The sequence below is a fragment of the Mesocricetus auratus genome, unplaced genomic scaffold, assembly GCF_017639785.1.
Source record: "Mesocricetus auratus isolate SY011 unplaced genomic scaffold, BCM_Maur_2.0 Super-Scaffold_100009, whole genome shotgun sequence".
Taxonomy (NCBI): domain Eukaryota; kingdom Metazoa; phylum Chordata; class Mammalia; order Rodentia; family Cricetidae; genus Mesocricetus; species Mesocricetus auratus.
The window spans coordinates 69,691,391-69,718,262 of record NW_024429193.1 but is presented as its reverse complement, the minus strand read 5'-3'; the positions used below and the strand labels follow the sequence as shown (position 1 = coordinate 69,718,262).

At 46.3% G+C, this 26,872-nt stretch overlaps 1 protein-coding gene across 1 annotated transcript in view; it reads left to right on the top strand.

Annotated features, from left to right (window-relative positions):
• The window catches only part of Gatb (glutamyl-tRNA amidotransferase subunit B), a 75,593-nt gene extending 48,721 nt beyond the window's left edge, over window positions 1-26,872 (top strand). The window contains exons 10-13 of the mRNA XM_005080092.4: window positions 8,584-8,717; window positions 15,335-15,413; window positions 24,996-25,130; window positions 26,433-26,872. Coding sequence (XP_005080149.1) covers window positions 8,584-8,717; window positions 15,335-15,413; window positions 24,996-25,130; window positions 26,433-26,561 — 477 coding nt within the window. The 3' untranslated portion in view covers window positions 26,562-26,872. The remainder of the gene's footprint in view (window positions 1-8,583; window positions 8,718-15,334; window positions 15,414-24,995; window positions 25,131-26,432) is intronic.

The window sequence follows — 26,872 nt, the reverse complement described above, 5'->3', positions numbered from 1 at the left end:
TACCTACATTCAAATCCTGACCACTGATGACTTCAAGTTATTTAGCTAACCTTGTTTCCCTGTCATATCAAATTTGCTTGCTTTCTGATCTCGCTTGTAGAGATTAATGTAGAAATGTAGAAACTGAGATCCAGAGACTCTGATAGTAGAATAGTACCTTCTGTGAGTCGGTGGATGTTGGAAGAAGTGTTAGAATTATTAGGTAGATGCGTGTGATTTTTTTGTTTTGTTTTTCAGTCTTGTAGACTGATTTTCATGAGAACATCACTTCCTAGGCTGAGTCTTGCTTCATTCAGGGAACACTAAGGATAGTAGCCATTTTTCTAAGCAGCATATTTAAAGGCAGCTTGTTTACCGCATGCTCTGTCATTTACCATATTTGCTTCAGACAACCCCTAAGGCAGGGGTAGTTGCTCTCCTGTTAGATGTGAAGAAATGTAACCTTTTTGCTTAAGGAACTTTTGTACTCATGTTGGACAATGCTTTATGTTTCTAAGTGCTGCTACCTGCTCGCTGCCATGCCAAGTGGAAATAATGTTTTTTTAGGTAATGGCTGGTTTTGACTGCCTTTGTTTCATTAGTGGAGGAAATTGGATTTTTACTTTTGCTAAAAGTTAATGCTTAATACAGTCCCAGGGTTGTTTTTATGAAACTCAAATCAGAAAGTGCATGTTCATTGAAAGCTTTTAGCCACTCTTGTTGGTTTTGAAGATGCCAGACTGTCTATAAATAAACATAAAGAGTTGTCTACTAAATTTTGTGAAAATCAGTCCACTGCAATGGAAAATGAACAGCACAAGTCACGCTGATTTTCCAAGTGGAAAAATTAGGTCAGAGAGGTAGCATAAGCAGTCTTCTGCATCTTCGTTTATTTTGTTTCTTGAAACTTTCTGCTGGAGGCACATGGGTCCTTAGGTCTGAGTCACTGAGAAGTGCTCCTGCCTAGGCAGTTTGTAGGCTTGGGGGTGGTGTTTTCACAAGGTCCTGTGTTGTCGCGCCTGGTTGATACTAGGCACCTGGTCAGGGCCTGCCATGAGTTCTCATGCAGCTGGCTGTTCATGTAAACAGTAGACAGAGGGATGACTCATCTCTGCAGAGCTGCAGTAAAGGAGCAGCAAGCCTAGGTCGGGGTTTTGTGAGGGCTGCACCTGCTGGTGTCCTGTCCCTCTGTTCAGACTCCAGCTTGGCCTGTCCCTTTTCACACTTTGAGTAGTCCCACCCAGTTAAAGCTCTCCCATCTGACTCAGGCAACCAGAGCTCCCCCAGAGGAGGGATGACTCACACCCCAAAGATGGTAGACATGGAGTCTTCATTGAATCTAAAAATTCTAAAGCCAGTTAAGTGGACTTCCAGAATATGTTTCTGGGGAGAAGAGCATTGGTATCAGGCAGCATGCAGACATGGCTCATTGAGAACCATGCAGAGCATGAGTTCATAAAAATCCAGTCTGGCCCCCATGGATCTGCTGAAAAAATGTGCTGTCACCCCCACCTACTCTCCAACCAGTAACCTGTGCTACCATTTGTGTATGCCAGGCTTTGTATTCAGTCTCAAAACTTGTCATCTTATTGGACAGCTTCATTTTCTTCAGCTGGTTCCTTTCCATGGAAAGTAACAATCTTTGATTCTGATGTCATAGAAAAGGTTAAGATGTCTCCCAAGTATAATGTGTAGTCTTCCAGTCAGCTGCCTGGGTCCTACAGCTGTCTCAGCCCCCAAATAACACACAAAACACTATATTAATTATGAAGCTGTTGGCCATTTGCTTGGTTTCTTATCGGCCAGCTCTGACTTAATTATTAACCCATGACTGCTAATCTGAGTATTTCCATATAGTCTTCTCTTATTGGAGAAAGAGTCCAGACCTCTTACTCCTTTGATGTCCTATATCATGACTGACTGTGCCTCTGTTTCCCAGAATCCTCCTCGACTCCTAGTCCCACCCATCTTGCTTCTCTATTGGCCAACAGTGCTTTATTCAACAACCAATAAGATAAGTACATACATAGAAGGACTTCCCCCAACACCTAAGGACAAAGAAACAGAAAGTCTCAGCTTATTGGTAAATAAACTGGTTTTGAAGCCTTTTCTTTAGGTCTCTTGTAAACTAGGAAGGGTCTGGTTTGCTTTCTGGATGAATGTTACACATGTAGTAGTGCTTTAAAGTTAATAGTCTGAAATCATATCTGAAACCATAGTGACTGGTTTTAGACTGCCCAGGCTCTCATGGTGCAAAGTCCTCATCTTTTAACTACTGAAGAAAACTCCATTTGGTCAACATTGTAACACATCATATTTCAGCACCACACAATTTTAAAAATTGATTTTTATTCTTCATTTTCTAAATTGCATTCAGGCTTGCCAGCTTAATGGCACTTTACAATTACTCCATGATCTGGGGGAAAAAAATCACCAAAATTTTCTTCTGGTGATACAGAACAGACAGGTCTTCTGCAAAAGCACATCTTCATTCCTTTCATACACAGGCGGCAAGGGACTTCAAGGGAGGATATTCAGGGCTCCAAGGCATTTAACTTCTTGTGTTTGCGTATTGAGGAAAAAGTGTAGGAAGAGGTGGGGATGTCCTAGTGCCAATTTGGGGACCCTCAGAAGCTTAGGTCTCAATCCCATTCTGACACTCGATTTCCTGCTTGTGGAATAATATACTTTGGGGAACAAATGAAAGATTTTATTTCAGGTTTCAGGCAAGCAGAGCTTGGAGACAATGTGTATTCATCCTGCTCCATGCTGTCCTCGTGCCCCATGCTGCCTTTAAGCCCCAGCACACACAGCGCGGAGCTGCTGCTGAGCCACCCAGGTTCTCTGGGGCTGGACTAGCTGACGTGTCAAGCCAGAATTGGTTTGTTAGCAGCATACTTTGTGGGCTCCATTTTGCAGATGCAGTATCTGCTGCCACTCTGCTGTCAACTTCTATTACCTTAATTATTTATATGTTGATTATTCAAGGGAAATGTGTGTTCCCAAACTGATTTCCTATAAATTGTGTCTTGGAGTAAAGTGCCAAAGTGAGTTTTATACTAGTTAAAGACACTCTGCACAGAGCTGCTTCTGGGCTTTGCTGGGAACACAGCACAAGTGACATGGTTGAGAGTTTTGCTTAGGTTTTAGAAGCTCTCACACCCTGTGGGCACAAACCTGGGTAGAAATTGTGAGGACCAAAAGAGAAGGCAGAGTTACAGTTAATTGTCTGCCTCACAAGGCCTGAAAGACACACCCAGGCCTCATGTGCTGATGCAGAGCATCTATGGACCCATATGTACTTGCAGAGAGTCACACTGCCAAGTAGCTTTCACCGAAGATTGTCGCTCCAGAGACAAGCGTGTTTACATCACAGACCTGAGCCACTACCACCTGGACATTCCAGTCCCTCATTTTACTGTGCAATCTCTACTTTGCTACTGTAGCCCATTTCACTTCCTCTCCATCCCAGACCCTAGCATTTGGCGTTACTCTCATAGCGATGCTTTACCACGTTGTTGGATTTGAGTTTTGTTTCTCTCACTTTGTAAGAATGACCAGAGCCGCGAGTATAGTGAAGGTACAGCCGGGTCTCTGAATATGTGGGTGACGTGCCCCTTAAACATCTGCACAGATGTTCAGAGCTGTACTCCTCATAAGGGTCACCAGAGGTCCAAAGTCCTTTTTGAACTCCACAGAGTGCCACAAGGTAACATGTTAGAGCTTTACCCAGTTGAAGAAACCATTGCTGCTTGTGTAGGGTAGGTGGGGGGCATCAGCTGTTATCAGCAGTGAGCTTCCCAGTTAGCTATTAAACCCACCAGTTGACTTACCTGTGATAGGGGATTAGAGTGCAATAATTGAGTATGCTTAATATCCAAAGTAATGAAAGAAAATGGAGTACTTGAAAACAGCGTAGTGTCAGGGCCTTGATGAGTGCCTCATCATTCTCTAGTTGATGGGGAGGGAGGTGTTGCAGGAGAGAGGCGCACGGGGTTTCTGGCCACCCATTGTCCCTTGAAGCCCAGGGTAGAATGGATGTGATTATGCCATTGTCTTCCTTCCTGATCTGGGGATACGTGTGTGTCATGCCACATGGCTTGGGTATGCCTTTACAAAAGAGGATAGTAAGCTTGCCACTTTCTTCTTCTAGTTTCTAAGGTAAGTGATTGGGGGCATCTGTGACATATTTAATGTCAGGAACCTTTGAGCAGCTGGCAGACATAAAATAGTAGAAGTGCTGGGAACATCTGTTCTGTAGATGAGGTTTACCTTGTGCCTGCATTGGTAGGTAGCAGACATGCCTCTATCCTCCACAGAGGTGGAGAGCTTAGCCTGCAGAGCTCTGCTGCTGTGTGCTTGGGTGACCTCACGAACAGAAGTGCCTCAGTGCCTTCATCAGCAAAGCCCTGATCATGTGCTCATCGGACTGAATGGAATAACACAGAGGAAGTGTAGGAGTACTTTTTCATCAGGTCTGCCAGTCCACAAATAATGACAAGGAGATTTATTAATCATGAAAGGTTGGCCTTTAGCTTAGGCTTGTCTCAACTACCTCTTATAACTTAAATTATCCCATTTATATTAATCTGTGTTCTGCCACATGATGTTACCTCATCTCCGCACTGCCCATCCTGCTTCTCCCGAGTCTGTCTGTCAACTCCGCCTCTCTTCTTCCCAGAGTTCTCTCTGCCTGGATGCCCCACCTACCCTCTGCTGGCCGTTGAGCTTTCTGTAACGCCTGTCGCAGCAATACACCTTCACAGTGTGTACGAATGTCCCACAACAGGAAGCGTGAACCCGAGGGCACCTGTATTATTGTCGTTAGCAACGGCAGCCTTATGTAGCTACCTGCAGGGCCCAATGCTTGTCTGTGTCTAACAAGCGCAGTAGTTGTATCCTGCCTCATCCATATTTTCAAGGTGTGAGTTACAGTCAGCTGTGGTCCAAACATAGCAAATGGGGAATTCCAGAAATGAAATAATTTTAAGTTAAAAAAAAAAACTTCTGTCACAGTATATTAAGTCTGTTCTGTTTTGTTGTTGTTAGTTCTTACTGTATCTAATTTTTAAATTCAGCATCATGGGTATATGTGTTTAGGAAAAACCATAGAGGTTAGCGCTTCCTGAGGTTTCAGATATCCCTGGTAGTCTTGGTATCTGATTGTGATGGATCAAGGCACAAATACTATATTTAGCAAATACTCTTGAGAGCCCTTGACCAGCCTTGAATTGCTAATCCAAGGTCCCAAAAGGCAGCCAAGGACACTCCCTGTCACGTAAATAGCTGTTCCTGAGCCAGTGTCTCCTGGGCTTTTTTCCTGAGTACCACTGGACATCTGTCTGCTGGGGTTTCATTCTTCCTAGAAATACAGTGCAGCCTCGTTTCTGGACCAGAATCAGGATTACAGGATATGTGATGTAGAACAAGACATGGATTTGAGAAAGCAGCCCTCATCCTGTTTCACCTGGATGGGCTTCCAACATTTCATCATCACTGAAGGTGGACTACCCGACACAGTGTAGGAGCATGTTGCTTCCAGAGCCCAGGACGAGGGCAAACTGAGTCTTCTTCACATAGCAGACAGTGAGGGCAAGGTTACCCTTCTGTTTAGCCAGCATTTGTTAGCTGGCTAATCCATTAGTAATTGAGAGTTCCTGTTAGTGCCTAAGCAGCTGACCTGACATTGGCTCTGTGTCTAATTGAATGCTTTGAGAAATGAAATTGAAAAGTGGCGAAGAGACTTTGCAGTCAAGGAACTGTACCGCTGCCTGGTGTTAGTCATAAGACAGGATCTATGGTTCTGGCTTTAGCCTTCTCTGAAGGAACATTTGGAGTCACATCTGCCAGGAGACTTCACATGCTGTGTGGTTGAGTTTTGGATATACCAGGGCTTGTTGTTTGGGAGAAGATATTAAAGGCCTAGTGTGGTAGCCTTGTTGTACTGCTTTCAATATGACTTTTGTGTAAGAGAATCACTGGACCACTGTTTTCCTGACAAAACCAGATGGCTGAGCTGCCATGTTCATCAGAGATTTGTGCCAAGCTTATTAGCATTTGCCAATCTTGTGGGACTAAGAAAACTGTGAAAAGCAGCAGGTGTGTGTGCATGTGTATGCGTGTGTGTGTGTGTGTGTGTGTGTTCTCTCGTGTATGCGTGTGTTCTTGTGTATGTGTGTGCGTGTGTGTATGTGTGTGTGTGTGTGCGTGCATGTGTTCTCTCATGTGTGTGTATGTGTGTTCTCTCGTGTGTGCGTGTGTTCTCTCGTGTGTGTGTTCTCGTGTATGTGTATGCATGCGTGCGCACGTGTGTGTGTGTTCTCTCGTGTGTGCGTGTGTTCTCGTGTATGTGTGTGTGCGTGTGTGTGCGCGTGTGTGTTCTCCTCAGGAAGCTGACTGCTATGGCTTTAAGGAGCAGAGCAGGCAGTCCCTTTGCAACTCTAACTGATTGATGAGTCACTCTGTAGGCAGCAGCAATAGCAGCCACTTGCAGGCTCACTCCCTGTTGCCATTGCAAATTTCATGTCCTCTTTAGAAGCCCTGTGTCCCCCAATGAAGTAGAGTTCCAGCTCAGAGGCTTCATCACAGCACTGGCAGAAGGCAAATGGAAATTTGCCTGCAGTATTACCCATCCCATAATAAAACCACCCAAGGGTTGAGGAGTCGTCATCACATCCCCATCACTCGGCCAAGCTTGCAAGCCTGAGTGCATCCTTTCTAGGTGGATTTTTGAAAGCTTTCCTAGCAAAGCAGAAAGGTCTCCTCCTGGCAGCTCATTCCACTGGCGGGCCAGCCTGTCTTCATGAGAACAAAAAGAATTCTGCCTTCCCAGTGTGGGCCTCATACCCCTTTTTTCCTTTCCCAGTGATTCGTGAACTAGTGGAGAAGTTTGAAGACTTTGCAGAAGTTAACACTCCCTCTCAAGCTATCTGGATTGCCTTTATTTGTAGTCAAGTTTGGGCTGCTGAAGTGGCCTTTGCCCTAGTTTACCATGAGCAGAATAATAGTGGTAGCTCAAAAGGAGATGCAAGCAATGATGTGGGATTATTCCGTTCGTAGGCTTGTCTCCAGAGAATTTATCTGAAAGGCAGTGTAGATACTTTTTATTATGGAATTTCTACCTTAGAGCGGTGTGCCTATGTACATATTAAACTTGTACAGTAGCTAAAGTTTGAGTGTACTTTTGTTGGTATGTCTTGTTTCTTCTTAGTATCTTGTTTTTCTAGAATGTTCTTTCTCGATAAAGGATTCTAGGAAAGGGGGAAAGGTTGGAGGTTTAGCTATAGAGTGAACATAAGAACATTTTGAGGATAATGTTTAATTTGGATTTCAGTGGGTAAGGAAAATATCGTGCTTAAAAATATACCATCAGGGGGCTAGAGAGATGACTGTAGTTAAAAGTACATTCTGCTCTTGCAGAAGACCTGAAGTCCCTTCCCACAACTCACTTTAAACAACCACCTATGACTCCAGCTCCAGGGAATACATCCGCTCTGGCCTCCATGGATGCCTGCACTCACCTTTAAAAACGTACCATCTGTGTTTGGAGGTTTAAGTCTTGACTACAAATAGAACATGTTTTTATTTTTCTTACAGAAATAATAGGGCTAGCTCAATCACTCTGAGTTGATGAGTAGTTACAGGATATAACTTCATGAGTGTCTCAGTTACTCTCATGCCTAATTGTGGCACTCCCTAGTTCTTAAAGGTTAATGTGGCATGAAAAAGGATGAGTGTTCATATGTGATTCATAGCAGGCATGTGCTGACAAGAGACCCTGGTGCCATCCATTGGTTCTTACCAAGAGTCTTCTGTGACCAGGACCAACTTGGCTGTACTTAATAGAACAGACATGATCAGTATGGCCTTAACTTGTGTTGAAGCCCCGAGGGTAAAGCCCATGAAACAAGTCTATTCATTGGACCAACCCAGCTGAATATCGATCTCATGGAGCACGTACGAGGAGAGGCAAGGCCACCATACCAGCTTGTCTCAGAAGGCCTAGAAGCCAGACGGAGCTTTCCTCTACTACTGTGGAGCTTCTTGCTTGGTTTGGAACATTCCAGTACCATTGCCTACCTCCCGTATAACATGAAGACAAACACATGTGGTTATGTTCTGTTTGTCACCAGGATGTCTAGTAGGGAACAAGACAGAAGAGAGAGAGGTCAAGCCATGCAAGTCTACTTTGCCACCCAGGGCTTTTGACTGCCAGGGTCCTGAGTGGCAGGCAAGTGTGGAAGACAGTGAATTTCACTATCCTCAGTGCCATGAAGTTAGGCACTCTGAAATATATATGTATGTATGTATGTATGTATGTATGTATGTATATATATATATGTATATATATGTATGTATATATATATATATTCCTTTGAGAAAAATGCTATATGGATTCAGAGTGGCAGTAGAAGGATCTTTATGTTTGCTGAAAACGAATACACTGTTCTGGTGTAAAGAAAGAGGAGATGTCTCATGGAGACAGAAGACAATGGTTTCCAGTTGCCTTCTTTCAGTTTGGGAGGAGATATATGTGTGTATCTATGTATGTATGCTTGTATTAGGTATACATGCACACACATACGTGATTTTTTTTCTTAACAGAATGAAGTTGGCCTACTGGAGTTCTTCCAAAGTGTGATAAAAGAAACTAGGGCAGAGCCAAAAAAGGTGACTAACTGGGTCCTGAACACTCTTCTGTACTATTTAAAGCAACAGAACCTTGCCGTCAGTGAGAGGTGAGTGAGGTCTGGGGATTTCTTTCTTTCTGTATCATGAACTCTGTGTCCAGAGGCAGTTGAAATAGGACAGGGTGAATTTTCTACTCTGCCAGTTCTCCCTCAGGGTCCCCTAACAAGACAACAAACATCCCCTTTGTGTCCCACATTCTAAAAATACTTTCTAGCCCATCTGAAGATTCACCCTGTGCTCAGATGGCTGGCAGAGCGCTGTCTGTGGTGCTGTCCTAGGCGTAGTAGCTGGAGGAAGAACAAGAGGAGGAGTGGGCTCACGTGTGGCTAGTACGAACCCATGAGAAAGCAGATGTCTCCTGGGTCAGATCTGCCATGCAAGAGGCATGCGCAGGGCCCTGGAAACGCAGAGCTGGGGCCTCTGTCGGGCCCAGGGTGATCCTCGGGAAATTATTCAAGAGTCAGGCCCTGAAGAACTCTGGGGGTGCTGTGTACTTGGGTGGAGGTGTGGGGTACAGACATCTAGAAGTTCCGTGATCGGACAAGCAGCCAGCCACAGGAGCTCAGAAAACCCAAAGGCTCTGAGGTACTGAGGTGGGCAGGCTGGGAAGGTAGGTGACAGGCTAGAGAGGTGACCAGGAGCCACCTGAAGAACATTCAGGCCCAACTGGGTCACAGGGCTACCAGGTGTCACAGAACTCGAAGAAGAGGTGCATGGCAAAAGGAAAGAATGAGGGGCTGGGGAGAGAGCTTACGTGGTACAAACATGGGGACTGAGTTCAGATCCTCAGTACACATGTGAAAGAAGCTAGATGCACTGGTCATGCCTGTAACCCAGCAATAAGAGGAGACATAGCAAGGTCACAGAGCCCCAAAGTCTAAATCAGTGAGCCCCGAGCCCCAGTGGGACCACAGAAGACGAGTCCCAACATGGACTTCTGGCTGGCACACTCGCACCTGCACACATGTGCACGTGTACCTGTCTTAGTCACTGTTTAATGCTGTGAAGAGACACTACGACCAAGGCAACTTTAAAAAGTAAGCGCTAATTGAGGCTTGCTTACAGCCTCAGAAAGTAAATCCACGGCCTTCAGGTGGGAAACATGGTAGCAGGCAGGCTACTGAAAGTACCGTGGCCATTCAGGGAAGATGGTAGCCATTTGGAAGAGTGTGAAAGTGACACAGCCTTGCCTTGAAGACTGGAAAGGGTTTGATGAAGAGAGGCCTGAGTGATGTCTGTGGAGATGGAGATGAACTGTTAGCAGACAGGAAGGAACGGAAGCACAGCACACCCTGGGCCACTCACCAGTGTGTGTATCCAGTGCACTGGGGGGAGAGTGGGGAGACTCTCTTTAACCAGGAGATGCCAAGGAAGTTCGAAGGGGGCTAGAAATTCCAGAAGAAGAAATCTTTTGGCTTTGAAGTCATGGTCACCATGTTAATGGTTGCAGTTTGTGGCACTCCTGAAATTCATCCTGGGAGAGAACTTTGGTATCTCAGATTCCCCTCTTCCATTGAGCAGATAGGGCAACTGAGGTCTAAGAGATCAGATGACCTCCCTCTTACAGCAAGTCAGACCCTGCTCCATTCAGCGTCTTTATGCTGGCTGATCACCCGGACTTTCCGCTTTGTGCTGGTCTGTGAATTGGAGGTTTGCTGAGCAGTCTTTTTTTCTGTCTCTGTCTCTCTGCCTCTGTCTCTTTCATATCATATAACATTGATTTTTTTATACAGTCCAGTTATTTCAACAAGAATGTCTTCAGGATAGTATAAGGATTTGTCTAGAAAGCAAGCAGAACTCTAGAAACTTCTCCCTAATCATACATTTTCATCTCTCCTTCCCCTACACTCTGAGCTCTTCCCGGTCCTAGTGTAAGGTGTTTAAGGATCCTTAGTAGACTCTGAACAGCCTTTTCAGCAGCTTCCACCATAACTGAAGGGAATTGGCCTGTTGCGTGAGCCTGGGCACCCCTGGTTTCCTCAGGAGGTTCATAAGCACTGGCATATAGCAAACTCTTCAAGGTATTCCATTCCAAGTAAAGGTGTATACTAAGTCATCCCAAAATCACATAAAGAGGAAGCCAGGGACCACACAGTTCAAAGAACTTTTAGTCATATGGGTGCCTTGTTCCTTTTTCTGTTGTCAGCACCAACTAGGGACCAGTTAAAGCAAGGAGGACTATTTTGGCTCATAGATTTGATCCGAGGTGAGTGCCCATGTCTAGGGACCAGTTAAAGCAAGGAGGACTATTTTGGCTCATAGATTTGATCCGAGGTGAGTGCCCGTGTCTCTTGATGGATGGGCTTGTTGGGGAATCCTCCTGCCACACAGGCTTCGTCACTGGGAGAGCAGGGAAGCTGAGGGAGACCACGCCGGCTTTTCTGTATACCCACTCATTCAGAATAACCCGAAGTCATCCATGAGGGAAGAGTCCTAGTGACATCCTAAAGATCCCTCTTTCAATACCTCATAGAGATTGCGTATCAGCATGAATTTCACTGGGGACAAACCATATCCATACAGCAGCCACTGATGCTGCCAGCCTAACCACAGAGCTAACCTTAGGAAATGAACCTCCTTAGCCACCAGGGCTAGTATGGCAAAGCTAACTGCAGCTTCCCCGTGACTCTGGGCACTACTCACTTCAGATAGTTTCCATACGGCTTATCCCTGCAGTTTGTTGTCCCTCCATAGAACTCAGTGTGGGTGAGCTTTTGGCCTCTCTGGGAGCTTGTAAATGACGCAGGTAGGAGAAAGAGGAGCTGGAACAGCATGGCAGCCCTGGCCTTCTACAGACTGAGGAGAGCCTGGGAGCCAAGGAAGAGAGCATTCAGTTGGCAGGGCGAGCAGGCAAGGAGCAGACGAGGGATGCCAGGAAGAGGAAGGACCCAACAGGCCCTGGAGAAGGGCTTTTCTCAGGGCTGCAGCTGGGGTCGGGTACAGGGTACATGAGGAGGGAAAGGGCAGACTGAGCAGCTAGTGAGGGCGTGGTCTTTCAGAGAAGAGCTTCTCTAGTGGGTAGGGTCTAATCCCAGTACATTCTTACAGGGGCCAGTGGTAACAAACACAGATTTATTCATTCATTCAATCATTTGTACCTTACTTGCAAAAGGTACTAAGCCAAGCAGGGCAAATAGCTGAGGGATCAGTTGGGATGTTTCCAGTAGGGAAGGTCCGAGTATGGACAAGGGACAAGATTAAAGCTTCATGACAAGAGAGCTAAGCCTCCCAGAAGGCTTTGGGAGAGATGGTGGGTACAGACAGGTGAAGAGGGGTTAGACTCAATGGGAAAAGGAGGGGAGAACCTGGAAAGCAGTGCGCCTCTCAGCTGAAGTCTTGGGAAATAGCTGAGAGCACGTCCTGAGAATGAGACCCTGGAGAACAGTGAGGAGTGAGGCTACCACGTGGGGCCCCAGAAAATAGAACAAAAGTGCCACCTGGAGGTCCAGGTTTCTACACCTCCTTCCAGGAGCCTTTGTGTCTTGTTTTAGCAGAAGAGAAGAGGGGCTGAGGGAAGTGGTGGACTGAGATGGACGTAGTGTCAGGCTGTCTGCTCTTGGGATCCAAGCTGGAGATGGAGTTGTGACCCGAAAAGCTCTGTGAGGAACTGAATGAAATCACAAGACTTGCAGATCTCATTCCATTCTTTCCCAGACACCTTGTCTCAGAATTGATGAGAGCCAAGCACAGGAAGCTTAACCTTGAGGTGTCAGTGCTTCTTTCATGGAGACACACATGCTGTCCAGAATCCAAGATTGTCTGACAGCAGCAAATTAGTAGGCTATGTGGCTGCCACCACTGGGTCTGAATCCTGATGGTTTATTTATTTAACTGATGAAGAGTGTCTCTCAGGATCAGTATGACAGGTACTGATCGTTGTCATGGTCTCACAACTTTAGCCCTGGCATAGCTGCAGTCTGCAGTCAACTCCTCCACATCCGATGTTCAACCAACTACAGGTTGGAAATATCTTTGAAAAATTACAACAGTAATGAACACGTACAGACTCTTTTCTTATCAGTATTTCCTAAACAACACAGTGCAACAACTGTTTACATACAATCCATATCATATTAGGTAGATAATCAAGAAATTATTTAAGGTATATGATGTACATAGGTTCTAGATGATTGTATCACCATGTACAAAGGACATGAATATCCATAGACTAGAATCCATGGGGTAGTGTGTTCTGGCTGTCAGACCCTTAGGTACCAAAGAGCACTGTATGTGTAGTGTGGCAGTTGTCCATTATTGGCCTGCTGTGTACCAGTGTGTTGTGAGAACAGAAATGTGACTGAAAAATCCCATCTGCTATTAGAGGAAATTTATAACTAGACTAGTCAATTAACATCATGTGATGAATTTCTGTAAGTACATTCTTCTTGTGTGATCTTATGTTCTTTGTCCCTCTCTACATCTTTTTTTTATAAATTTTATTTAAATTAGAAACAATTTTATTTTAAATATCAATCATAGTTGCGTCTCCCTCCCATCCTCCCATGACTCCCCCACCGACCCCCCATCCCATCCCCCTCCACTCCCCAGTATGAGTTTTTGTGTGTGCTCCAAAGTCATACATTGTGATACTAGGAAATGGAGTCTTGAATGTGGATCTTTGAGGAATATGATTAGTGCTTTTCTACAAGAGGCCTTGGAGAGCTCGCTTACCCTTTAACTATTGTGAGGACACAGCAAGAAGGTGCCAGGAGCAAGAAGGCAGGGACTCAGTGACTCAGGTTCTGTGGGACTTTGATCTCCAATTTCCAGCCTTGAGAACTGTGAGGAATAATTTATCTGTCTATAAGCCACTCTACCTATGGTATTCTCTTGCAGCAAATCAAATGGACCATGGCAATCATTGACTTATGAATGGTGACCTCTCTTCATGTTCTAAAAACCTAGTGCAACCTCAGTGCTTATTATGAGTTACAAACATAGTCTATACTATAAGATAAATGGTGATTGTATTTTATGGATTAGAGAACATCCAAGCTACCTATACAGTTTGAAAACAAACATTCTTATTTCTTGCAAGTAAAGATGAAAGGTTAGAAAAGACTATTATTTACTTTGCAGCCCTCTGCCTCTCTGGCATTAATCAAGATAGTTCTTAGACTTCTGAGTATGAATTTAGTACCACTAGATAGTCTCCAAACCTAGTTTCCACTTGGAGTTACCTGGTATCCATACTTTGGGATAAACAGTAGTTTAAGAATGGTGGCTTCCCAGTGTTCGTCCCTAGTGCACAAATGGACTTTGGGAGCCCATTCCCTATGGAGGGATACTATTACAGCCCAGATACACAAAAGAGGGCCTAGGCCCTCCCCCAAATGATGTGACAGACTTTGATGATCCCCCGTGGGAGGTCTCACTATCCTTGGGGAGTGGGTGGGGGGTGGGTTGTGGGGGTTGGTGGGGGCCATGGGAGGGAGAGGGAATAGGGATGGGGATTGATATGTGAAACAAGATTGTTTATAAATAAAAAAAGAATGATGGACCCTCCCTAGACTGAATGAACAACCCTAAAAATAAGGCGCATGAATTAGAATGTGGTGATCTTGAACGCTATTGGTCTGGCGTTCATGGAAATTGGCACTGAGGAAAAGCTATAGTTCCCTGCTTGTTACCTAAAAATTTCTAAAGAAATGACTAGTGAATGACAGGAAGCAAGACTTCTATAGAAGTGTTTCAAGTGCATAAGTGCTTCGGAGTCCTTTTATTCGGACATACGTATGTCCTGTTTATAAATGGGTCCTGTTTACCTAGTCCCATGATGACCTCACATAGTCATTTCATTATCCCAGTTACTGTATACATTTAGAAGTAGCTACCAAGTATTTGTAAAGATGCGGTCTATGACTCCATTCTGTCATCAGTCCAGGTACATACCCTCTTTGAATGTGAGTTAATGTCACCTACAGTATTTATTTTCCCCAAACTTTCTGTCATAGTCAATAAATTGTGTTTCTAGACCCATTTGTGTTGAGAAAGCTGTTAAGAATCTGCAGATACCTAAAAACAATGCATGTAGAAGGCCTGTGAGGTAGACATCACGTTTCCCTTATGGAAAACCCTTACAGTGAAAAGCAATTTATATTTGCATAAAGACACTCAGGAAAGTGGTTTTGTTAAATAATTTTTAGACCCATCCTTCAGTCAAAAAATATTTAATTACTGGATGTTTTGCCCCTTTGTGGTTCATGAATTTTGTAGTCACCTCCCTTTTTGAACTAATTACATTAAGCAGTTAACTTTTTTATAACTGCTATCAAACAGCTGTTATTGTTGGGTGGTAAAATAAAGAATTTTAAAAAACACAGTATAAAAATTCGTTCTCTTAAAATACAAAATAATAGAGTCCAGTTAGCCTATTATTTTCATCCTTGGATATGGTTAATTATTTAAACATACAAAAGCAAGAGTTTGGCTGGGCGTTGGTGTCGCACGCCTTTAATAACAGCACTTGGGAGGCAGAGGCAGGAGGATCTCTGAGTTCGAGACCAAGCCTGGTCTACCAAGTGAGTTCCAGGACAGCCTCCAAAACAATACAGAAAAACCCTGTCTCGGAAAAAAAAAAAAAGAAAGAGTTTGGATTCTGGTAGCCAATGGGCCCCTGCTGATGTAAAATGTTGATTTTTCTCTCTCTTCTGGGGGCCACTAGTCCTGTCACACCTGCTGCGCTCGCCGAGCTCCTTGACCTGCTGGACAGTAAAGCGATTTCTTCCTCAGCAGCTAAACAGGTATGTGCACATTCCCAGAAGGCTTCCCGTTGCTCCACAATCCCAGTTAATATTTTCTGTAAAACCCAAATGGCATCACTAAGTGAATTTCATGACTGGAGTATTAAGTGCCCACGAGTCTGAATGCTCAGAGATTTCATCTGGCAAATGTAGAAAGCCAGCAAAGTGCAGCACGGGGATTCAGCATGGGGTTTTGCTTCTGGTTTTAGCTTATTGGGGGAGCTAGCTATAGTCTGGCCTTTTCCTGAGTGTCTACCCCAAACGTTGCTGAGCACATAGCCTCCCCGTTGTCATGGCCAGGCAGCCGAAGCTTGGCCCTAGTCCACATGCTCCTCTCCTGTCTGTTCCTGTCACAGACCTGTCCCTCAGGAGTTGGTCCTCAGGAGCGGGGCTCAGTCTGCTGCATGCTTGGGAGATGGTATTTTACATGTGTACCTAGGTGTAGAGATACGGGGAAAAAGAACATTGTCTAAAGTGGACGCCTCCCTAACCACCTCCACTAACAAGGCTAGTGGCTGAGTGATTCGTAGAATTAAGAAAACTCTACAAATGAGTACCCAGAATGATAAAGAACACCTAGGGCTGCCTCGTCTCAACTTCAGAGGCTGCGCAGCTGTCAGTGCTTCAGCCTAAACCTAATGTTATTTTAATGGCGCCTTTTGCATTTAATATTTATACGCTCTGACAGTAGTGGCAGGTTACAAAGTGAGGCTTGGGGAAACGGCTGCTTTTGGTTAATTATGAGACACCACCGAGCGTACTCCAAGCTTTCTGCTGTGAAACTGGAGACAGGAACTGGAGAAGGTTCTATGAGCTGCCTCATGTGAGGCTGTCAGCTACAGGGACCCAGCACTTAGAAAGGGCTTTGCCTTCCATAGATGTCAGAGGATTGCAAATATTTATAACACTGCTCAGCAGTTGTGGAAAGAGTAGATGGCTCGGGGCAGAAAAACTATGTACACACGTAAGAGCAGATGAATCGTAGCATTTGAAATAAAAGAAGAAAAAAACCTTCCCCTTGTCCTTCCTACATGCCCTGCCCCCCCCCCCCCCCCCAAAAAAAAAAAAAAAAAAAAAAAAAACCTGAGTCTGTCAAGTAAGATAGTTCCAGTGGGGAGAAACAGAAAGGCTGGAAGCTGCTGACAGCTGGCTTCAGCTGCAGATAGAGACATGTTTGCATTTTCCAACTTCCAGCATGTCTAAAGGCTTCTGTGAGGCCATGAAATGAAAACAAAACCTCATCTGCAGTGTTCAGTGTGCGCTGCTGGGGAATCTCTCTCACAGATCAGGGCCTTGGGGATTTTGTCTTGTATTTTCTACTCTTTGCTTTCTGTTTGTAAGAAAGCCATTGATTTTTCTGGACAGAAATAATGAATATTATGTTTATTGATTATAAAGGATTTAAGTAGCCATTCATGGTGATATAAGCCTGTAATGCCAGTACTCAGGAGACTAAGGCAGAGAGAGCTAGATTTCTAAGTCAGCCTGAACTACATAGTAAGTTCACAGCAAGGAAGACTCTGCTTTCAGCTGACAGACAGACCGACCCCTCCAGTAATGCATTGACTGTGTAGATTGTCAGCTGCTATCCTGAGAGAGTTGTCATTGCTGTTGGGTGAGCATCAATGTATCAGCACACCATTTTTCAAGATAATCTCTAATGATTTGCATCGCCATGCTCTTGGTGGTAATGTCATCTATCTCGTGTTTGTTTTTCTCTGTTTTATGAGTTTTTTTTTTCTTTTTTCTATCCTGCCGTCTAAACCCCCAGGGTGCTGGGATTTGTAGCTGTGTGCTACCCACATGGCTTAATTATTTTTTTAACTTTGTATCTTTTCTTGTTAGTCTAGCTAAAGACTTGTTAATTTTATCTTCTCAAAGAACCAATTTGTTTCTTCTTTTTTGTTGTCTTTACAATCTTTCTGCTCTGATCTTTATTATTTCCTTTACTTACTAATTTTAAGTTTGGTTTGTTCTTGCTTCTCTAAATCCTTAAGATATATCACTGTTTGGGGTTTGGGGGCTGGGAAGATGGTTCTGTGTGTGACCAGAGTTTGGATCCATCAACAGGCATGGTAGCCCACCTCAGTGTTTGGAAGGTGGAAACTGGGTATTCCTGGAGCAAGCTTGGGTTCTGGTATCTCTGGAGTGAACTTGGGTTCTGGGTTCAAATGAGAGATCAAGTGGAGAACAATCCAGAAAAACACCTCACATCATTTATCAAACACATATGTGCACCCATGCATATGTGAACACACACACACACACACACACACACACACACACACACACACACGCATGCATACACACATGCATACTGACCACAGCACTCACAGTCAGTCCTAACCCTGTATAGGTAGACATGGTACTAGTGGCCAGCAGTGGGAATCAGATAGGTATAAGGACAGCTACTGAGGTGATGCCCACCCAGAAGTCAGATCTTGAGGGGTGGGACTTGGCCATGTATACTTAGAGTTAAGGCAATGGCTGGAGCTTTCCCTTCCCCAGTGCTTTCAGTACTGAAAGGACAATAGAGTCCCACCAGCCTCCCCTCAGAGGCTCCCTTTACTGTGTGGCCAAGGATGAGGTGACAGCAGGACTTTTCCCCCAAGAACTCAGCTGAAACACCCATAGTAGCACACTGTGTGGAAAGCTGCTGCTGTCAGGCAAGGTTTCCCTCCAGGCCTTTAGATCTTTAGATCATGCCTGCCCTGTTCGTGAGAGAGGCCAGCATAGGACTCTTCTGACAAGGGTGGCAGAAATGTGTGAGTCACTGCCTTGCCCTGGCACAGGTATGAATCCCTAAATCCCCTAGCCACACCCCTGGTCTTGGTGAGACCCTCACCTGCCCTGCTCTTAGAAGTGGCACCTTCCCTTCTCCCCTGTGTCATCATACTTGTCCCTGCTGTTTGGATATTCAATGGGTTTAAGTCACTTTACTTGACCAGTTCCCATTCATAAGATAGCCTGCTGAGCCAGGGCAGTGGATTGTCTATGGCAGTGGTTCTCAACCTGTGGGTCAGGATCCCTTTGGGGGTCAAACGACTGTTTCACATGGGTCATTTAAGACCATTGAATAGCACAGATATTTACATTACTATTCATAACAGTAGCAAAATTACAGTTATGAAGTAGCAACGAAAGTAATTTTATGACTGATGTCACCACAATGTGAGAAACTGTATTAAAGGGTGGCAGCATTAGGAAAGTTGAAAACCACTGGTCTCTGGGGTCCCAGAGTTAGGAGTGTGCCAGGGTCCCTGATTCTCAGAGCAGCAGTTTCCACAGTAGGTCCCTTCTCAGATGGCAGTTTGACCATGTGAACCTGGGAGAGGAGAACTGAGGCAGCCTGAAGTCTCATGGAATGGCCAGCCTTATTCAGAGCATCTGACAGTTTATACTCCGAGGGCTAAGGAGAATCACGTGAGTCAGATAATACAATCACAAGACAAAACTATGTTTTCCCATAGAGGCCCAGAAATAACTAACAATAGCCAACTGTGATGCATAATCTGAAATACACTCATTCCTATCTGTTACACCCAGGAGGAGCACAAAACACAGTCCAAGAACAATTGTGCTTTAAAGAAACTGAAGTCATGAGACTATTGTGTTGTTTTCTCAGTTTCCTCACAAGCACCCAGCCTCCCCTCACATGACTCCATTCTTGGATTGTGTCCATCAGCTCCCGAATACAGCACCCCAGGAGATGATGTACAGTCCTTCTCCACAGTAAGGGAGCCGAGCAGATTTGGGGTTACACTTCCAAGGGGCTTAAACCTGTGAGTTTGTGAAACTTGCCAGGAGCTAGGGTTGCCTGTACCTCCATTAAGCTTTACAGGGGCTCTCCCTTCCCCTCACCTCTACAGGGGAAGATGCCCGCCCCTGGCCGTGGAGCCAAGGCAGCAGGTGCCAGGCTTTTCTCTCTGTGCGTGTCTCATCTCTCTGTCTCACAAGGCCTCGGTTTCCCCTTCTGGTTTCCATGACTCTCCCATGGTCACTTACCTCAAAATGCAGAACTCACATCACTTAGCTCTTCTTTGGGAGAGGATGTTGCATGCCTCTTGAAAAATCCTGTTCGTGCTTACTCTGTTCACAAGGTAGACGCTATCACCACTCTGTCCAGAAGCTTCTGTCACCTCAGAAGACAGCCTTGCCGTACTCGCTGCTTCCGGTTCTTCCCCATCCATCTGTTCCTCCCAGTATGTCTTCTGTATCCGGATTTGCCTATGGTTGCCTTTAAAGTAGGACTCACAGAACATGTGCCCCTGACTGATTTCCATCACAGGTTTTGAAAAGTCCTTGCATAGTGTGGTATTCATGAGTACTTGTTTATCCTTGTCTAAATGTCTGTGGTGTTATATAAGTGCCCACTTGTTTCACACGTACATTCCCTGGAGCACATGTGGAAGTCAGAGGACATTAGCAGGTGTCAGTTCTTGCTTTCTACCTTCTTTGAGACAGGGCTTCTTTTGTCTGTGTATGCCAGGCAAGCTGCTGGCAAGCTTCTGGGAATTCTCCTCTAGGTACCTCCTATCTCACTGAGGGAGCACTGACATGTGTACAGATGTGTGCTACTATCCTTGCCTTTATGTAGGTTTGGGAGATTTGAACTCACGTCCTCACAACTTGCACCACAAACATGTTACCCACTGAGCCATCTCCCTAGTACTTCATTTTTATATCTTACAGATGTACTACATTGTATGCATCAGTTGATGGACACTTGCTTCCAGTTTCATGATGGTGCACTTGAAATTCATGTATAACTTCTTTAATGAGTGTGTTTTCAAGTTCTTGTATAGATGTAGGAATGGCATCTCTGGAATGTATGATTATTCTGTCTGTTATCCTAAGTAGCTGCACCATTTCTTATTTGCACCCTCCATACAGTGTAGAAGGTCCCAGGTGCTCCACATTTTTGCCAGGACTTGATACCTTTTTACTTTTGCAAGGTTTTAAACTTAAATATATCTACCATTTTCCCACTTTCTTTCCTACCTCCAGCCCCTCCCATTACCTCCATGCTTCAGTCTCAAATTCATGGACTCTTTTTCTTTAATTATTACTGCTGTTTATATGCACATAAACACTCACATGCACACACACAGACACATGGTGGCACACACCCTTAATCCCATCACTCAGGAGGCCGAGACAGGTGGATCTCTGAATTCAAGGCCAGCCTGGTCTACACAGTGAGTTCCACAACAGTCAGGGCTGCACAGAGAAAATTGTGTGTGTGTGTGTGTGTGTGTGTGTGTGTGTGTGTGTGTGTGTGTGTGTGTGTATACACAAATAAGTAAACACATAAACACACACAAACCTGTTGAGACCCTTAGTTATTTGTGTGTATGTTTTCAGGGATGACTTGGTATTGGATAACCAGTTAGGGGCTCATCCCTGCTGACAATAGGTGACCTCTCTCAGAAGTCTTTAATTGCCTGTAAGTCTTGTCCAGGGTAGGGACCTGTGAGATCCCCCCCCCCCACTCTCTCTCCTCTCTCTCGATAGTATGTTTGTTGGTGTTGCCATTGTTGTGGTCTTGTTTATGCAGCCACACTGTTGGGGTTCCATGGGTGAGGTCCCCGTCATTTCAAAACAGACTTTTTGGTCCTGAGTCCTACACATGGAGGGTTGTGTTGTAGATGTGTCAATAGGGGTTGAATACCCAAAATTAGTTGTGGTTTGTATCTTGACCAGATGTGGTTTTCTACTGGTCTCTATCTGCTACAAAGAGAAGTGTCTTCGAGAGATGGGAGATGGACTTCTCTGTAGGAATCAGTGTGTAGGATACAGTTAGGAACTACACTTTTCAACTAAGTGGGAGTCATAGGTTCGCTGTGATTTCTCACTGTATAGCCAACGGCCTGTAACTCACTATGTAGACCATACTATCCTTGAACTCACAGAGGTCCTCCTGCCTCTGCCTCCTGAGTGCAAGGATTAAAGACATCGCCACCACACATGATTTTTATTAGTCCTATTCCTGAATGTAAAATGTATCTTACTGGATAGAGATGGATTTCTTTTATGACTAATTATGTTAAGCATCTTTTTACTTCTTATTTTATGATGTTTTTTAAGTAAATAAAAAGAAAAACTGTGTTGTAATTAATTTTAGTGCATTAATGGAAGAGTCCAACAAGTGTACTTTAGCCCTAGAAACTTATTGGCATTGCCTCTGACAGTCCGGAAGAGACTGCATGTCTGACTAAAGTTAACTACATGGCTAGCTGATGATAAAAGATGCACACAAAGCCTCGTCCTGTCCTGAGAATGCTCTGAGTCCAAACCCTTGTCCTTTGTGCTATAGTTTGTATTAGTCCCTCTGCCTCCACCTGCCTCTTGCTGACACGGCTGCCAATTAGTTCTGACTTCCCGCATGTCACTGCACCCTCCTCCCCCGTGTTCCAGTGGTGCTTTGAGGCTACGGCCTTAGTCCCTCGGAAGTCTGGGGCCAGAGCAGTAAGAGGTGTCCACTGGGCAACAGCCCTATTTGTCAGAAATAGAAACCTGAAGATCGTGTGCCATGATGCACATCCTCCTGGCCACTGTGGACAAAAGCACCCTGCAGTCCTCTTTCGGGAGCCAGGTCTGTGTATTGAAGTGGCAGGTCGCAGTCCCATCACCTCTCCTCACTAAGGACAGGGCCAGCTGGGACACATCGGACTCCAGAGCTATCAGCATCGCAGCTGACTAGCATATAGTCCAAGGAGGTCCAGGCTGTGTCCCAACTGCTGGCCAAGCTCCAGCTCAAGGGCGGATGCTGGGTGTGTTTACAGCTTCTTTATGGAAGTGAATGGTCCCTTGTCTCCTGAGCATTGTCCAGCTAAGGCTGCTGCTAGGACCAGGCCAGAAGGGGTCCACAGAGAGGAGAGCCACATTTAACACACTCTGTGCCATTCAGTCAACCTCCTCTGTGTGCCTGGAGTGGGCCTTAGAGAGAAGACTCCAGAAACTTTCAGATGTAAAAATGTTACCGTGTACCATGTCCTGACTGTCACTTGACTCAAGTCCCTCTCTAGGTGCTTCCACTCCCTCCATAGCTCACCCTGCCCCTCCTCCTCGGGCCTTCTGCTGGGTCTTCACGTCCTGCAGGGATGACCTCTTGAGCATTTGCCTTTGACTCCTCTCTGTGGGGACACGGCTCCTTCCCTGACATTTCTCTTGAACCAGCCTCTCCCTTGTCCTGACTCAAAGCCTAGGGCAGGCAATGGCAGGTGAGGGGCCTGTGTGCTTTCTTTCTCGGTTGGGTAGCAGTTAAGAGCATAGACTCAGCTCCCAGGGACACAGGCTGTTTCTGCCCCACCTGTGGCTCCTGGCTCATGTCTGTGTGACTGGGACTTTGCAGCTTGTGTCCCCCATACTGTTGGTGGCTACTTATTCCCTGAGATAACAGTTCCCAGAGTATGAACAGACTGAGACAGTAGCTGAGGATTATGCTGCAATGGGAGCCTGGCCACAGAGGCCATTATGTGAGAGGCAGGACAGGACTAGGGATAGCACACACCCCCCACACCCCTTATTTCTTTCTTGCTGGGTTCCAGCCAGGAGCTCCTAGTCCTTGTTTAAGTACAAATGGGCAAAGGGTTGGGGGACATGCCGGCCACTATGCTCCCAGTGGCTCCTGGAGCCACTCAGCGGTGTGTGCTAGCCCTTCTCCAGAGCAGCCGCCTAACATTTAGAAGTGCCGGTTATACTTCCCACCCCGGTGAAGTAGGCCTGGCACCTAGTGCAGTTCTAACCAGCTTTTGAGCCTTGGGTGCCAGGCTGTCCTTTGTCAGCCTGTTCCTGGGCCCCAGAATTGACCCAGTGACTCCAGGACAGATTGTGAGGAGCTGGGAGGGTGCCCCTCCAGGTCTGCTAAGCAGCTCTGTCCTCTTACCGGGAAATAGTAAGTTCTCTGTGCCAGGGCCTTGCAGGTTGGGTGTGTTCAAAGCTGGGCCTGAGGCTCGTCTTCTCTTCTGATTTTGGATGCCTGAGCTAGGGGAGCTGCTTTAGGAGGCTGCAGATGACGGGAAGGATGGGTTAACTTCACCAAGTCATGATAATTATGGCTAGTAGACATTAGCTTTTATTAATGTAAGTACTTCTGCAATAAGAAAAGCTGGGCACGCATTCCTTTGTTGCTTTCTACCTTAGTTTTTGAGGCAGGGACCCCACCGAACCCACAGCTTTCCAGTCTGACTGGACTGGCTAGCCAGCAAGTTGCAGAGATCCTCCTGTCTCCACCTGCCCAGAGCCGGGGCCAGTCTCAAGTTCCCATATTTACACAGCAAGTTCTGTGCCCACTGAGCCATGCCCCCAGCAAATCTACCAGGGATAGGGCAGAGTACTCCTCAAACTTGCCTCTGAGCAGCCTCACGCCCAGATAAACCACTAAAAGCTTTTCTGGATTGATTCACTCAGTTGGGACACTCAAACACACAGAGAAATTTACCATTTTCCACCCCTGGCATAGTCCTGTCCTGGTTAGGGTTACTTTCTTAAGAATGGATTTGAAGATCTGTTTCATGTATTCACTGAACATCTTATGTCCTTTGAAGGCCCGTGGTTCCCATTTCTTCTGTTTCTCCTGGGCCACCCCACCAGGAGTAGGTGGAGGCGGCCATAGAGGTGGCCATGAAGGACTCCCAGTGGAATTTGCTCCAGAGCATCCTGGGCCATCAGGACAGGAGTCTGGCCAGCTGGACAGGGGCACCATGCCCCTTAGGGCACCATGCAGACTCCTGCCTTGTTCTCTGTTCTCACTGGGGAAGGCCGCCCCGCTGGAGCCGGAGCACCTTTTTGCTTTGGCATGCGTGCTGGTTACTGAAGAGCAGTCTTTCCTGGAGGGCGGGGCTGCACAGTGGCACCATGGAGAAGGAGTGTCTGTGTCATGTGGTTGCAGGCTGAGGGCAGGAACCAGACTGAGGCAGCCCTGCATTCTCTTCAGAGGAAAGGGTGAGGAGACCCACCTGAGCAGCCAGCGCCTTCCACTCTGCTTCCCTTTTCCCCCGCGCTTCCTTTAATAACAGTAAACAGCAATCGGGGCACTGACACTAACCGTCCTAGTCAGACTGGGCTCTGTTCTCCCAACAGGACACAAGGAAGGGGCCAGAGCCCTCGAGCTGTGATATACTTGTTTTTTATGTCTTTATCCTGAGGTCACTGCGCTGCCTCCCTCAGCCCCGCTTCCTAGCAGGCTGCTGGACTGTGTATGCAGCGGCCCCCTCCCGCTGCTCGTGTGGCCTGTCCCTGATGAAATGTCACCTCCTTAATTAGTTTAGTGGACTCAAGATAGATCCATCACCAGCCCTCTGTGGTGACCGGTTGCCTGGCTTAGTCATCAAGTGGGGGACACTCCTGGCTGGCCTGAGTTCTCATCTGCAGGAGGGGAGCCGGCCAACCCCAGGGAAGACTTGGGTTTGCTGAAGGGAGATGTCCCAGCCCTCCGGGAAGGTTATGGGAGGGGTGGTGACTTCCCCCTGGGCCAGGCCGTGTAGCCAGGAGCGGCTTGAATCTGGCACACCCTTCCCTGTGCCGCACGTGACCTCAGAGGCGCATGGAGCCCTCACTTCTCCTCCTTCTCCACCGCAGGTGTTTGAGGAGCTGTGGAAGGGCGATGGGAAGACAGCGGCGCAGATTGTGTCAGAGCAGCAGCTGGAACTAATGCAAGACCGGGAGGCCCTGGAACAGCTCTGCCAGGCCACCATGGACAGCCACCCCCAAGTGGTAACTGCTCCGGGGTGCAGGGTCTTCCCATGAGCAGGGGTGAGGCCAACCTGGCGTCAGCCCACAGCTGCTGCCGCAGTCACAGCCCCTTCCTCATGAGGGCCGGCCAGCCATGTCAGTGCCTACTTCTCTGTCAGCCCTTAAAAGTCGTGAGAGACAAACACCAATGAAAAACACAACTTCTTGTTCCCGAGGGAAGTTCCTCACTGGGGTTCGCTCTCTCTGGAGTTAGTGTAAAGGGGCATCATCGGGTCTCCAAACGCAAGCTTTAACTTGAGGGGTCTGCCACACTCTCAGAGTTGTCATTTACATTCTGTGTGGCCACCTCCACTTTGTCAGGACTTGCTGAGGGAGGGAAAAGACCAGGAAATGCTTCGGTTTTATGACCTGTGAGAGGAGGGACGATGCAGAGAGGAAAATGATCTGTAAATTACAGAGAAAATCCTTTGACAGAAACATGGCTGAAAACCAAGTCATTTTTGTGTTGTTAGCATAGCACAAGATAGAATAACCATGCCAAGTTGCAGGTCTCTCTCCTCCCAACCCACGCCAGGTCTAATCATATTGTCTGGAGAGAGATTTTTCAGTGGGGAAAAATTACTAGTATCTCTTTCAGAGTATCACACACTGCCTGTCAGTGTGCGGGGCCACTGGTGGCTCTGCAAAGAGCCCTCAATAAGGAAAGGGAGCCCACACCTTCCCAGCAGTGCCCATCTTCCTGCCCCTTCTGCAGTCACTGATAAGGACACACTTGATTTCAAACTCTTCCTGCGGCACTCAAGCACTAACTGCCAATCAGGACACTTGCAGAGGGAGGCCGGTGCTGTGGATATTTGATGTTGCTCAGCACCTCCTGCCCCCTGCCTGCCACGGCCCTCGCTGAGCAGCTGCCATCCTGACGGTTTGTTTTCTAAGGAGCAGTTTTTGTTGGCAGGGAGCAGGGGTGCCTGCCCAACGGCACTAGAGAACTTGGGAGGTACCCCTGTCTGATTAGAGCTGATGCTCATCACAAAGATGACTGACTCGGGCTGCAGCCATCCCAGAGGAGTGTTCTGGTTCCCACAGCAATCATTAATGATCACCATTCCCTTGTTCATCTTAATCAAAAGCAGAGGAGCCAGGGCCCTTTTGACAGGAACCTAGGAAGGTCTCGGAATTTAATCCCCTCCTCTCTTTCCTTCTTCATTTTACCTCTTACATGAAGGGAAGAAAGAGCCTGAATTTAATTTGCAATCAGTGGGAACCTTGCGAATTGTTGGTAGCAGTCTCTTTATTCTCACCTCCTAACTTCTATTTTTACAGGTGATGGATGTGAGGAACAGAAACCCCAAGGCTATAAATAAGCTGATCGGGCTGGTCCGGAGAGCAAGTCTAAGCCGTGCAGACCCAACTCTGATAAAGGAAATACTTGAGAAGAAGCTGTCATTGTGAGATATTGCTGAGGTCCCTCTGCCTGAGGGAGGACGGGGTGACCCTGAACACAGGAGCCCATGAAAGCTGGTGTTCATGTGGTTGCAATTTGTGTCCCTGGCCAAGCTACACCTCTTGAGAAGTAACATTTTACACAGATGTGTGTCCTCTGAGACCCTATGACCTGAGAGGCATCCATCATGGAAGACTAGCAACCAGAGGTCTGCCTCGTTGTCTGGAAACAGTTCTATGATGATGGCAGCAGTGATTAAAGAAATAGTGTGTTCTAATGTGAAGTAATTCTAAACAGAATAAAGCTCATGTTTCAAACA